The following is a 14,454-nucleotide window of genomic DNA, read 5'->3' as shown; positions in this document are numbered from 1 at the left end:
AGTTGAACTGCTCCTTACTACTGTCCAGGGTGCCTGTGTACGGCTTCATGAGCCATGGCATTAAGGGGTAGGCTGGGTCCCAGAGGATAACTATAGGCATTTCAGCATCCCCAACAGTAATTTTCTGGTCTGGGAAGTAAGTCCCTTCCTGCAGCTGTTCAAACAGACCAGAGTTCCTGAAGATGCACCTTTCCCGGCCATCCCACGTTGATGTTGGTGAAACGTCCTTTGTGATCCACCAGTGCTTGCAGCACCATGGAAAAGTACCCCTTGCGGTTTATGTAATGGCCACCACGGTGTGCTGGGGCCAAGATGGGGATATGTGTTCCGTCTATTGCCCCGCCGCAGTTAGGGAACCCCAGCTCATTGAAGCCATCCACAGTGGTCTGTACATTTCCCAAAGTCACTACCCTTGATAGCAGCTGGTCAATGATTAAATTGACTACTTGCAGCACAGCACCCCTACAGTAGATTTGCCCACTCCAAGCTGATTCCCGACTGACCGGTAGCTGTTGAGCGTTGCAAGCTTCCACAGTGCTATGGCCACTCGCTTGTCAACGGTGAGGGCTGCTCTCGTTTTGGTGTCTTTGCGCGTCAGGGCAGGGGACAGCAAGTCACAAAGTTCCATGAAAGTGGCCCTACGCATATGAAAGTTTCGCAGCCACTGGGAATCATCTCAGACCTGCAACACTATGCGATACCACCAGTCTGTGCTTGTTTCCCGGGCCCAAAATCGGCGTTCCACAGCATGAACCTGACCCAATGCCACCATGATCTCCCAATCGCCACATGCCGTGCATCTAGGAACGTCTGTGTCCATGTCCTCATCAGTATAGTAATCGTCGTCGCTTCCTCGCCCGGTTTTGCAGGTACTGAACATACTGCTGCATAATGCGCGAGGTATTTACAATGGTCAAAACTGCAGCAGAGATCTAAGCGGGCTCCATGTTTGCCGCGCAATGGCGCCTGCACGGGTAATCCTTGAAAAAGGGCACGAAATGAGCTGTTGGGTTCAAGATGGCCGATAAAAGGCGGTAAATGGTTGTCTTCTGTAGCTTCCACGGGAGCCCAGGACAGCTTCCGCCGCTTTCTCCAGATTGTCTGTGCGGCTCTGTTCACGATGGGCGAGAAACAGCAGGGAATTATTGCCTTCTGTAGCTTCCATGGGAGCCCAGGACCAACAACATGGAAAAAGCGGCGAGAGCACAGTTTGCGGCGGAAACGTGAGCAGAGTTTATGGCGGAAGCTGTGCGGCTCTGTTCATGATGGGCGAGAAACAGCAGGGAATTGTTGCCTTCTATAGCTTCCACGGGAGCCCAGGACCAACAACATGGAAAAAGCGGCAAGAGCTGCGTGGCTCTGTTCACGATGGCCGAGAAACGGCAGGGAATTGTTGCCTTCTGTAGCTTCCATGGGAGCACAGCACAGAAGCTGTGCGGCTCTGTTCACGATGGCCGAGGACATTCGAAGTGGATTCAACATACCAGGAGATAGGCGTTGCACCGTGCTGCATCGTCTGCTGGCAGCATGGCGTCTGCCGTAGCTTTCACGGAGGGAGGAGCGAGTGACGGCACACACCCAGAAAAACCCGCAAAAATGTTTTTGCCCCATCATGCACTGGGAGCTTAACTCACAATTCCAATGGGTGGCAGAGACTGCGGGAACTGTGGGATAGCTACCACAGTGCACTGCTCCGACATTCGATGCTAGCCTCGGTACTGTGGACGCACTCTGCCGAATTCACGCGCTTTAGTGGGGACACATAACATCGAATATATGAACTTGATTCTGGAAATTCGAATAAAATAACTTAGAATTAATTTCGTACTGTAGACGTACCCTTAGGGTGCTATCCTCCTCCTAGCAAAATCATTGGAAGATTTGCCATTGACTTAAATGGGATCAGGATTGACCTCATCAGCAGTAAGACTCGTCAATCTGTGCTGACACCAGTTAATGCACATCTTCATTTCTGCCTCCAGCACTCTTGAGATATGCCTTAAACAGTCTGAAGTATCATTTATTGCAGTTATAAATGGAGTACTAGAGGAGCAACTGTGGCTTTGCTAAGGCTATAAGGGTAGCCTTGAGCGAAGATGGATGTAGAGCTCCATTCCATGACTGTGAATGCCAGGCCAGTAATTACCAGTTTACACATTGTTTAATTCGTCTGGGAACTGGAGTCAGTGAAAATTAACAGAGTCTGTCTCTGTCTTTCAGCCTCAGTAAAGAACCCAGTTTATATTCATCACAACAGACTCCTGTCTCTTCTCTAAAATGAGAGACTACATGAGTTCTGAACACTAGTGGAGAGGATGCAGTAGTGAGACAGAAGGGACAAAACACAGCTTTAAATCCCTGATTATGACTTTCAACTACTGATTTACATGTGTTATTGCTCTATTTTTTTCTTCATTGATTGTGATGGAGTTGTCTATTTGAAAAGTTCTGGATTGTGTAGTAGTGCTGATTAACACCACTATCTCATGGCTAGTTTAATCATAATCCAAAATTTCAACATATATGCTTCTCCTCAATATCTGCAAACTAAAATCATCCCATTTCTTCCCAGCTTTGGATCGTAGTTATTTAACAAAAGAAAACGAGTTCATAATGAAACTGCTTCATTTTGGCTTTTTAGCATTTTATTATTTTTTTAATATTGTCTGTTTTGTGTTCATCAATGTTTTGTTTTAACTTTGCAGTGGTCTAGTCATCTTGTTAGGGAGTGCTTTATAAATAAAATGGTCGCTGTTTTTAGAGCCACTTTTACAATGTGCTATACCATTATTGAAAATACGTATTTTGATTGGCTTTGAAAATGGATTGTAATAAATTAATCTCGCATGGTATGATATTAAGTATCTTTTTAATTTCAAAAAAGTTTGACATTATTAGTAGTTTAGAGATAAAAGGTAGCTGAATCACATTAAGCATGAATTCCCATGGAATACGTGTATTCATGTGAGCTTGATTTGTAGATAGGAATTTAAATTTTTCATCAAAAATATCTATATTTAATTCATTCTATCATTTATATTGTATAAATCAATGCAGGCAATCAGATGATGCATAAAAAGTCACTGTTAATAATAATTGTATTCCTAAAGGGAAGGGAATCAAGCAGCTACATACTACAGTATTTCCCTTCACACAATTTGTGAAATGGTTTTTGCTTCTTCCCAAGCACGGGCATTGTGTTTTAGGCTAGGTCCACACTACCCGCCCGATTCGGCGGGTAGAGATCGATTTTCTGGGATCAATTTATCGCGTCTCATCTGGACGCGATAAATCGATCCCAGAAGCGCTCCCCTGTCGACTGCGGAACTCCTGCTCGCCGAGAGGAGGAAGCACTGTCGACGGGGGAGCTTGCCTGCGCTGCGTGGACCCGCAGTAAGTAAACTTAGTTCGATCTAGGAAACGTCGACTTCAGCTACGCTATTCTTGTAGCTGTAGTTGCGTTTCCTAGATCGATCCCCCGCCCCAGTGTGGACCAGCCCTAAGAAGAAGAAAAAAAGTTTGGAAATCGGGATATTTTGAAAGGAGAATGATGATAAATACACAAAATGTAGTAACATGAGAAAGAAAATCCTTATTTATTTAAATTCTGAGATTTTGAGTCTTCCCCCTACATAATAGGTTTATTTAATTTATTTCAGATAATGTGTTAATGTGTAAAACATTGTGGAGCAGAGCTATTTTTCAATTTGACCGTAAGTCACTTTGAATAGCTCAGCCGAAGTTACTAAATGATGCTCTATATGGTGAATTGATTTTCACAGTTGCTATTAGTCTTTTCTTGATATTTAAATTTCTGTTCATGTTTTTTTAAATAAACACCTGTTAGCATATCTCTTTCATTTACCATGCCATGAGATTCCTTCAATCTCTTATTATAAACAGTAGAGGTTCTAATCTTTCAAAATTATGCATGTCTCTTTCTGCTGTGTGTAATGTGCAGTATTTGTGATTTAGGCCGAAACACAAATTGCATACATGTGATTAGGGCTGGACTTGAACACAGATATTTTCTACACTATACCATTTTGTACTTTCTAGTTTACTTGGATTGATATAAATAGGAGAGAGTGATATCTAAAATAACATATATTGAGTGGTCAGATTCAGTGCAGGAAATATTAACTCTGTTTAACTTACTTATATTTACAGCTGAACAGTATTACTTGAACATTTTTATATGTGATTCCTCATCCTCTCAGGTTAGAGCTCTTTAGCTATAAATTATCTTCATACTTACCTCCAGAGCTTTTGGATCAGTACCAGCCTATTTTACTTCAGACTATATTCTTGCTCTGTAAAGCCAATGAGAATGATGTTCAGTAATGTTTTTACTTCATTGTCCTTGGGTCAGTATACCCCTGTTAGTACAATCAATCCAAGAATGCGTGTCTTAACTCTGTAGAAAGGTAGCAGGCTTCATTGTTGGCCTTTGAGTTCTGAAGAGCACAGTGTCCAATAGATCCCCAGTTGAATCTCAATTCATGGAGATGACTCTAATGGACATTTTTATGCAGAGATCACGGGAGCCTTGGGAACTATCTTTGTATGAGTACTGTCAATACCAGAAAAGTTAGATCCCCTTTTTGTGACACACATACTAAAACTAGTACTTTGTTTCCTGAAACATTTTTAGGCCATGGTTAATTGGGACCCAGTGGATCAGACTGTTCTAGCAAACGAACAGGTGGATGAAAATGGCTGTTCATGGCGCTCAGGAGCAAAAGTGGAACAGAAGTACCTCAGACAGTGGTTTATCAAAACTACTGTTTATGCAAAGGTGTGAGTATGAGGTTTTTGGACATCACCCCATAAAATCTCTTCAGGTCTTCATCAGGCTAGCAGGAGAATGTGTTATGCATGCGTTCGTGCACACACTATTATTCCTATTTGCCTTTCTCCTCCTCCTCTAAAGTAAGAGATCTAAATAACTGCTTTAGGATTCAGCAGTGGAGAAGTCAAAAATGGGAACGGTTTGTTCTCACCAATAGGTACTATTTGTTTATATCCTGTTTTTATTTTTTTCTCATATATGGCCAATCAGGAAGATTAGGTTTGCCTTTCACATGTGCTTCTTATAGGTAAGGATCAGTGTTTTAAAATATATTTGAGTTGAGTAACCCTGTCAGAGTCTCTTCTCCCTTCACTTGTCATGTGAATCTTCAGCTAACAGGGACTGAATAATCATTAATTATTTTTTTAAAATTCTTTTTCCTCCTTGAAGCTTCTACAAAATGTTTGATCATTACCCATGAATATTAACAACCAAGGCACATACTGTAGGTAGATCATCTTTCTGTTTATCTACATTCCTCTTTTATATCCACTTTCCTTCTCTGCTTTACTATGTTTCTCCCTTTTTTCCTCCTGGCTACTACTTTTGCTTAACCTCCAAGTATGTGCTTAAGTAACCCACCAAATAGCAATCATGCACAAAGGGTCAGTAATGTGTTATGCAGTCATATTGGCTGTTGCATTAATCAAGTGTACCTTGTTTATGCACATAACATTTTTTAGGCTTCCAGTATGTCAGGAGAGATTTTTTTGGTTTGTTTTTAGAATTGGTTATTGTTACTGCACCTATATTCATTTCTTAAAATAAAGAAAACAAAAATTGAACAAAAATGCTGATTGCTCATATGGCACTTCACCAATGATGACACATTTTCAAGGGTAGAAAGAGTGACTATGCAGATACTATTTTAAGTAATCATGACCATGTTGTCTCATTTTTCAAAACTTATCAGTAAACTTAAGATACTGTCAAGTAACTTTTATAGATTCTTTTTTTTAAAAAGTAAATTTTAATTAGCTTTTTTGTTTTGACAAACTTCTTTGGTAAAAGTATAATGGGCTTAACTGATGGCATTATTATTCAAACTGTTATCTGTGCATTTTAGAATCTTATTCTGAAATATTTAGTTACTATGGTTACTCAGCTAGGACTGTATGCAGATTCATCTGTTAGTTATTTCTGTATACAAGTGTAAAATGGTATAGTTATTTTTTATGCACAGCCAGCTAAGTCTTCAAATAATGATACGTAAGGTTGGCCTTTATTAGCCCTGCCCTCTCCTGAAGGGGTGCTCTGAAAATTTCAATAACATTTTGATATTTGGTTTTAAAAACTCATCACTAAAGAGCAGAAAATAGATAAATTTCAAATGTTGCAAAACAGAAAACTTCTAAATTTAATTTTTTTTTCTTGAATTCATATCCCTGTTTTTTGTCCAACTCTAAGGTAGTATATTTATACTTCATTTTAAAAATGTGGAAATTGGCAGGAACCACAAAATCCTGCCGTAGTTAGTTTATAGCCAACTCTGAGAATTGCTCTCTCTGAGTGCATGTTTTTTTAAACAGATATTTAGAGGCACATCCTTCCCATGGTACACAGGTTGAGTAGCTGGATAGTACATTATGAAGTTTTAGGCATAGTTTCCTACCCAGCCCCTGGATGGAGAAATGGTCAGTGAAGGGATCTACCAGCTCGGTTGCAACTTTTCCCTTGACTTGCCCTTATACCTAACAGTCACTTTCTCAGCATTGTATAGGAAAACCCCTCAAAGAAGGATTCCAGCACACAAGAGTTTGTACCTTCTGGACAGGGGTTAGGCATTCAGCCCTACCAACATCCACAAACTGTGGAATGAAGGGAGTTCCACTGCTGTCCCTCCATTTGTCACTTTTTGAGGTAGAGAGCTAAGTGGGTGTCACTGTGAATGTATTCATGGATGCATATGGTTTGTTAAAGTGCATAAATTAAACCTCAGCTCTGAAGAAAAAGACAACCGAGGAACTATCTAATTTGAGTGAGGCAACAGAAGGAAATATTTCAATGTTATTAAATCCCAGATTGATTTGCCTTTAGAATTAGAATTCTGTGCTCCATGGCAAACCTGTGATTGTGCTGTTAATACCAAGGACAAAAGAAATCTTGAAAAATATCACAGATTTTTTTTAGAAAATTGAATGCTTATTTCCTACTGTATGATTTTATCTGCCAGTATTTAGAACAGCATTTCATGCTGAAAACAGTGAAATTTGTGTGTGATGAGCACAAGTGGAATTAATAAAATCCTTGCAAAGAGAGAATGCTCAGATTAAAAGCAAATTCTGATTAACTTGTATTAATGGTTGGTTATGCCATAGAAAAGTATTGCAGTGATTTATTTGTCAGCAGTAGTGGTGACATCAAGAATGGAAATATAGGTCCAAATATAACTAGACTTGTGTGTCCTGATTTCATGTTTCTTGAATATTTTTCTTGTTTTATTTCTGTGGTACTGCGCAGAATGGCTGCCTCCTTACTCCACAACAAAATAAAACCAAATACCGCCTTTTAGTGGAGAAGGGATCTTGACAGTATCTCAGTTAAAGTGCATAATGTAAGGTAAAGGCTTAGTCGTGAGGAGAATAAAGATGTTGCCTTTTAATCTTTAATTTTTCAGACTCTGGGATTTTATGCTTCCCGCACTCAAAGTTCTATGTCAGACTTACCATCCCTCTGGCTGAATGGGGCTGATACAAATCCCTTTGGAGCCCTTACTCTTGAGTCATGTAAAGCACTGTCTCCTGTACAGGGGCCCAGAGCACTGTCTCCACAGCTCTCTTGGCACTTGTTAATGCAAGGAGTGAACCCATATCCCCCACATGGCAACACAGGAATTACTTGTAGGCATCCAGGCCAGGCTGTACTTTCAGGCTTACTATAAATAAAGTATAGCATTAAATGCTACAATACTATAGATCTAAATTCCTATTGTACAATAGCAATAAAAGCAATGGACTTTCAGGGTTAATTTTTTTAAATAGAAACAACTAATCTATTGCAGTTCTTGGAGTCAGATTTGCAGAATGAATATGACTGTTTTTCAGTTTTCTCCAAGTGATACATTTTAGTATGTTTGTGACTAAAGAATATGGGGAAAAATTCTCTTCAGTGACATAAACAGAGAGAAAGCTGAATATTTTAGGAACTCAATTATCCTGTCTTTTGTAACTCAGTTTTTTATCTCAGTTGTATCTGGTCAGGCAGCAGTGTTTATTGACAATGAGTTACAGAATATAGAAAGAGGCAAAAACTGCTGAGAATTGAGGCTCTTGCTAGTGAGAGTTGGAAGCAGGTACAGTACCAATGTTATTGCTCCTTGTGTATATATATATTTTTTTCAGGATACTTCACACTTGGGAAATAAGATTTAAGTATGACCTATTGTAGTGTAGAAAGAGGCAATTGAAGGTAGAGGAATAAAATAATAAGAGATTGTGGGGGGGGATTAAAAATCCAGTTCTGTAAGAAAAAAAAATACATGAGTTGGAAATACTTCAGTAGAGGACTAAATAGATGAGATGTATGTAATATTACCTTTATTTGCCACTATATTGTTATATGTTAAATTTTAGCAAATGACTTTCTGTAGCATCATAATACTTGAATTATATTCAGTTACTCTATTGGGAGTATGGGTAAATATAGGTAAGAACTTAAATTTGCCAGCTTAAATTTAACAGATCTTGAGTATACCTATGGCTTCCTGCTAATGTGATTTCAAACCCAGCACTTTCCCCCACTATTTTGTGTTTAAGTGTAAGACATTTTTGTTTATTAATAAATTGAGTACTTTTGAAGTAAAATCATTTGCCCACTTCTTTGTGTTATCCTCTCTTATATTAGTGGAGCAGTTCAATCAGCCAATTTCATAAGTGTCAGCTGTAAGTAGAATAAAAAGTTTTGGTTTTACATCTTACATGTTAAGTTTTGATTTCCTCATAGGGTAGAAGTTTCTGTTTACTTCATTTACTATCATTGAAGTATTGAAACTCTTTTCGTATCAGTAAGGATATGATATCAGGCATCCATCTGTCATAAAATTCATATTTCTCTAAAGTCAGATAGAGATTCAGTTTTCTTTATTTTAAAATCTGTCACCCCACTCCAGCCCATCCCTTTTAGTGCAACAGAGGAGGGATCTCCTCTTTGTTGGGAAATTATTGGGAAAACCTTAGTTTTAAGTCCTCTGTATCCTGAATTTATTTGATTAGATCGCTATGTATAGGCTCTATTACCATATAATTCTTGGCTAGACTACCAAAATTTGACCTGGCTTTACTTTGACTTTGTTTCTATCGAAGATTGTTATTCATGCCTTACATTTCCCCTTTCAATTATTACAATTCCTTCTTTTAGATCTGCTTAAAATTGGTACTTTTTAACTTTCAGAAAGTCACAGAATGGTGCTACTTTCTTTCTTGAAAGTGGGGCCATCTCAAGTTGATGATATTCTCACTGGCTTTAAATCTGCCCTTCTGATTTCCATAACCTTCCTTGCACTTGCACTATTCTAACTTTTTGATCTCATTCCGTTTTATTCACATCTCATTTACTGTACTCCTCCTTCCTGGTGTTAGAGAATTATTTTTCTTGTGGTGCTGTATCTGTGTTGTAAATTTCCTTCCTTCTAGGCCAACCAAAGGGAGGAGAGTTCCTTCTAGACAGGGGCGGGCAAACTTTTTGCCCTGAGGGCCACATCGAGTTTCTGAAATTGTATGGAGGGCCGGTTGGGGAGGCTGTGCCTCCCCAAACAGCCAGGCGTGGCCCGACCCCCGCCCCCTATCCGACCCGCCCTGCTTCTCGCCCCCGGGACTCCTGCCCCATCTATCCCTCCCTCCCTGTCCTCTGACTGCCCCTGGACTCCCCACTCCTGATTGCCCCCCGTCACCCCATCCATTCCTCCCTCCCTGTCCCCTGACTGCCCCCGGACCCTCCGCCCCTGATTGCCCCCCCGTCGCCCCATCCAACCTCTCCTCTCATTTCTGACTGCCCACCCCCAGGAACTCTGCCCCATCCAACCGCCCCCAAACCCCTGCCCCTGACTGCCCCCTGCCACCCCATCCAACCCCCCTCCTTCCTGACTGCCCCCTAGGAACTCCTGCCCCCATTCAACCCCCCTGTTCCCCACCCTCTGACTGCCCCGACCCCTATCCACACCCCTGCCCCCTGACCACCACCCCGAACATAGGAACCGACTCTGTGGGTGCTCCGGGGCTGGAGCACCCATGGGGAAAAATTGGTGGGTGCTCTGCACCCAACGGCAGCCAAGCTCCCCGCCCCGCCCCAGCTCACCTCAACTCCGCCTCTGCCTCCTCCCCTGAGCGCGCCCGTCCCTGCTTCTCCTCCCAGCGCTTGCCACCACAAAACAGCTGTTTCGCAGCATAACAAGCTCTGGGAGGGAGTGGGGAGGAGTGGGTTCGTGGCACACTCAGGGGAGGAGGCGGGGAAGAGGCGGGGCAGGGATTTGGGGAGGGAGTCCAATAGGGGCAGGGAGGGGGCGGAGTTGGGGTGGGGACTTTGGGGAAGGGGTTGGAATGGGGGCGGGGCGGGGGTGGAGTGGAGGCGGGGCGGGGGTAGAGCACCCACCGGCACCAGGAGAAGTTGGCGCCTGTGACCCCGAACTCCCCTGCCCTCTATCCAACCCCCTCTGCTCCCTGCCCCCTTACCTCGCTGGCTGGACCACCGGCAGCATTTCTAGTGTAGACATGGCCTGACTCTTGATTTGTATTTCTTTGTTCATTTTGTTAGTGTGTGTATTGCCAGAGCACAGTTTAAACTTTTGTTACTCCCTTATTTGTCTTAGGTCACTTAACCTTTCTCCTTGCGTCCATTCTCTTTGTCACTTTATCGCATTTGATTTTATTCAATTCTTTGTTTCAGACTTTGCTCTGCCAGTGGATGCCTTTATTTTCCCTGCTATTTCTCGTGTCTAATCTAATTACAGAACTAGCTTTTGGCCACATTTATTTATATTTTCTCTATGGTTCCAAATTGTATCTTCTCTGTTTGAAAACAAAGTGAGGGACCTGAATTTTCAAACTTGGGTGCCTGAAGTTAGACTCCTAAATCCGTATTTCAGGCACCCAAATAAGTGTCTTGATTTTCAGTGGTGCTGAGCACTCCCATTTACTTAATCAGGAGAGTGAAAAAACTAGTATTACCCCTGTTACTGACACTTTTTTCAGCATCTAGTCCATCTTAATTTTACTCGGTGATGAACATTTCAGAAAACATTTTTCTTTGAACATTTTACAAAAATGTCTTCATTTACTCAAATGATTTTTAAAAAGTGAGCATATTAAATGAGTGAGAACTGATGAGTATCCAGTTTGAGATTGTTGTAAGGTTATCTATTAAATATCGAGTAACATTTATTAACATGTTAGTAATATATCTCCAATGCACATTTTTCCCTTTGTAATACTGTTTAAAATGTTTTAACTATTGTTGGTTTTTAGTAAATTTCCCAGTGTAGGCCTCTCAAGTTATTAGGGCAATGCCTTAAGTGCAAAGAACTGGGATTGAGGATTATCTGTGCCGAAATTTTGACGGCATTTATTTTGTCTTTTCACTGTGTACTGTGCAGGCACACACTTATGTGAAGAAGTTTCTGTGCTTACAAAGTGTATAAGGTTATGTATTCACTGCAGAGTTAACTCTAGTTGTTTAAACTCAAGGTAGTCTAGATTGAGTGAGAGGGTATGTCTCTACTGCAGTGCAAGCCAGAGCTCAGACTTATGCTCAAGCCCTAATCGCCCTTCGGTCTACACACAAATATCTCAGACTCTGGCTCAGACTCAGGGTCCTAGGACCTTGCAAGAGTGGAGGGTCTAAGCCCCCAAGTCAATGCGGGACCCAGGGTTTGAGCTACACAAAGTGATTATCAGCTGAGGAATTGTGCTAACCTGATCTGTAGGTTATATTTTCTGATGGGCCAGCCAACTCGAGTTAAAAGCACTACCACACTCAAGTTGACTGTTCGTGTGTGTGTGTGGAATGGATGTCAGTTAGGGGCAACACTCGAATTATAAAAAAAATCCTAATAGTCGCACAGTGGATTTTGAAGAGAACAGTATCTGACTAGCCAGTCAGGTGTCTATTGACCTACTTGCACACTCTTAAAATGTATTTATATAAAATATATATAATTATTTTAAAAGAAAGTATCCACTCATTGGTTTGTCCTCTGCATTTCTTGCATTGGGTTATTATATGTAAGCACTCAGTATTCACTGTAGATAGAGCCCAGTACTCTATGGAACAGGACACCAAGCAAGGTAAATAGTCTTAACATGAACATTTAGAACAGAACATGGAACAATAAAGGGAATTGTTGGTTTATATTCCACTAAAGTCATTACATTATTGTTTTAAAAAGCAGCGGCAGCAGCTTTCTTATATCTATAAAGCAGCAGAAAAGGAAGTAGTTAGTTGAGGATGTAAAAGAAGGTTAATCTAATAAGGAATAATAATCCAAAACAGTATGTAGCTATGGGGTGTGGATGACAAAAATGTATTATATTGTGAATCATAGAGTGAATCATAGTAAAAACATCAGTAGCCAGCAACTAGCATTTGTAACATGTTTTAAGTATATAATTTTGGACATTTTTAGTATAATTAAAACATAATAATTGAAAAGAGCAAATTGTGTGTTCAGTAATTATATTCTATGAAGTGGAGCCTAATTAGTGACGTATAGTATGAATGATCCATGCTCCCTGGTAATTGTAAATTAACAAAATAATAAAAGGCTTTCATGTTTCATGTTGGAGCTGTGCAACTTAAGGACAAGTGATACAGCATATTGACTTCCTCTACTTAGAAATTAACTACTGAACATTGTATCAACTATCTTTCTGTCTGACTCATGCCTCCAGCTGTATTTCTGCCAAGGTAAAAGTTTTGGACAGTGCTGGAATACTCCTAGCAAAAATGTCAAATCTTATGAAGTATAGATTGAGATGGGGTTTCCATTATACCCTCCTCTAAAATTCTTTGTTTAAATTCTTTGTGTTTCTTTAATTTATAAAAAAAACTTTTCAAATTATGTAAACAAAATGAGCAGATTTAAAGCAATGCTTCCAACAGCAATCAATGCTCCATGCTGTTTATGTGTGCCTGAGCGTGAACACTAAGAAAGCAATATGTCTATAACTCTCTATATAATGTACACAAACTGCATACAAGTTACAGTAATGCAAACTGCTACATTATGGATGGGAAGAAAATAATGTGGGAACCATCGCTGTGAATTTCTTCTTTGTTGTGTGGGTAGAGTCTTATCCGTAATATTGTATTAACATAACATTTTATATTTAATATACACTATTATTGTCAATTAATATTATTTGTATTACAATAGCAACCAGAGGTCCCATTCAGAATTGGGCCTATTGTGCTAGGTAAAGTATAAATAAAATTATAAAAATCTCATAACGTATGTAAAACTGATGGACAGCATCAGCCTCATTGTTATAGTATGACAATTAGTTGAGTTTGAAAAATTTAGGGTAAATAAATGTGACCTATCTGTATACAATTTCCAGGCTATTAGCCAGAGAACTAGTCCAAAAATAGCATTCAGTCCTGAAAAACATATGCATATAAACAGTCCTGTTGTGCTCAACAGGACCAATCACATGCACGTTTTCAGGATCGGGTCTACAATTAACACAGATTTAAAATGGTATCTTCCCTTGTTTACTTTTTCTTCCTAGTCTTTCTGTGTTCACTGTTTAAGACTGTACCCGTAAGGAAGCTATGTCTCAAACAATTAGATGCACCACATTTCTGGCCTTTGCCATGTTCCACTAGTTCTTGAAAGATATGAAATTGTGGGAGCTATAGTAGAAGAACACCTTGTTCATGTTTTTACTCCTGCAGCTCTACTGCTGTGCCCCTTTATATAACTAAATTTGAAAGTGTTAATGTATGTGGTTTTATATATATGCTAGAGTTGCTAACACCTCGTTTATATTGTGCCAGGCCATGCTTGATTCTTTGTCTGATCTCCCTGAGTGGTATGGTATAAAGGAAATGCAAGCAAACTGGATAGGTGATTGTGTTGGATGTTATCTTGACTTCGTGTTAAAGGTGAGTCAGAAATGTGACCATCCCTTTCTTTGTGTGGATTATGCAAAATGACTGAAATGCATAATAGGATTTCTCTTAATATCTAGAAGACTTTCGAAAGTTAAGGATACTATTACATATTGTTTTACAAATATATATATATATATATGTTTATTAAATGTAACACTTTGCATTATTTTTATTCTTACTGCACTATAACAGTCAAAGCTCATTGAAGATTTCCTGCAGAAAAATTGTGGCAGACCTTAGTATTTTTGTAAGTGAACTTTTACTTAATAACCCAAATCTGTGGCTGATCAAAATTCACTATTCTAACCCAAAGCAAATTAAGATGCGAGATTACTTAAATATATCAGGTTTAGTGGGAAGCTAATGTCATGAGACTACATTTAATCACTGGACGGAGTAAAAAACAGATATGTAGGGTTAAGATAAAACAAAGAGGACAGGTATGTTGAGCTGTGTTTCTGAGTGTTCTCATAATGATCATATCAGCTTCGTGAGTC

General features: G+C 39.9%; 1 protein-coding gene across 1 annotated transcript in view; it reads left to right on the top strand.

Moving 5' to 3' along the window:
• Positions 1 to 14,454, top strand: part of LOC113405142 (probable leucine--tRNA ligase, mitochondrial) — a 119,307-nt gene that overhangs the window by 52,041 nt on the left and 52,812 nt on the right. The window contains exons 7-8 of the mRNA XM_026646042.1: positions 4,655 to 4,798; positions 13,841 to 13,948. Of these exons, the coding sequence (XP_026501827.1) occupies positions 4,655 to 4,798; positions 13,841 to 13,948 (252 nt within the window). The remainder of the gene's footprint in view (positions 1 to 4,654; positions 4,799 to 13,840; positions 13,949 to 14,454) is intronic.

This window comes from Terrapene carolina, unplaced genomic scaffold, assembly GCF_002925995.2.
Source record: "Terrapene carolina triunguis isolate 2854851 unplaced genomic scaffold, T_m_triunguis-2.0 Scaffold34021, whole genome shotgun sequence".
Classification (NCBI taxonomy): Eukaryota; Metazoa; Chordata; order Testudines; family Emydidae; genus Terrapene; species Terrapene triunguis.
This window is presented reverse-complemented; position numbering and strand designations above follow the sequence as displayed.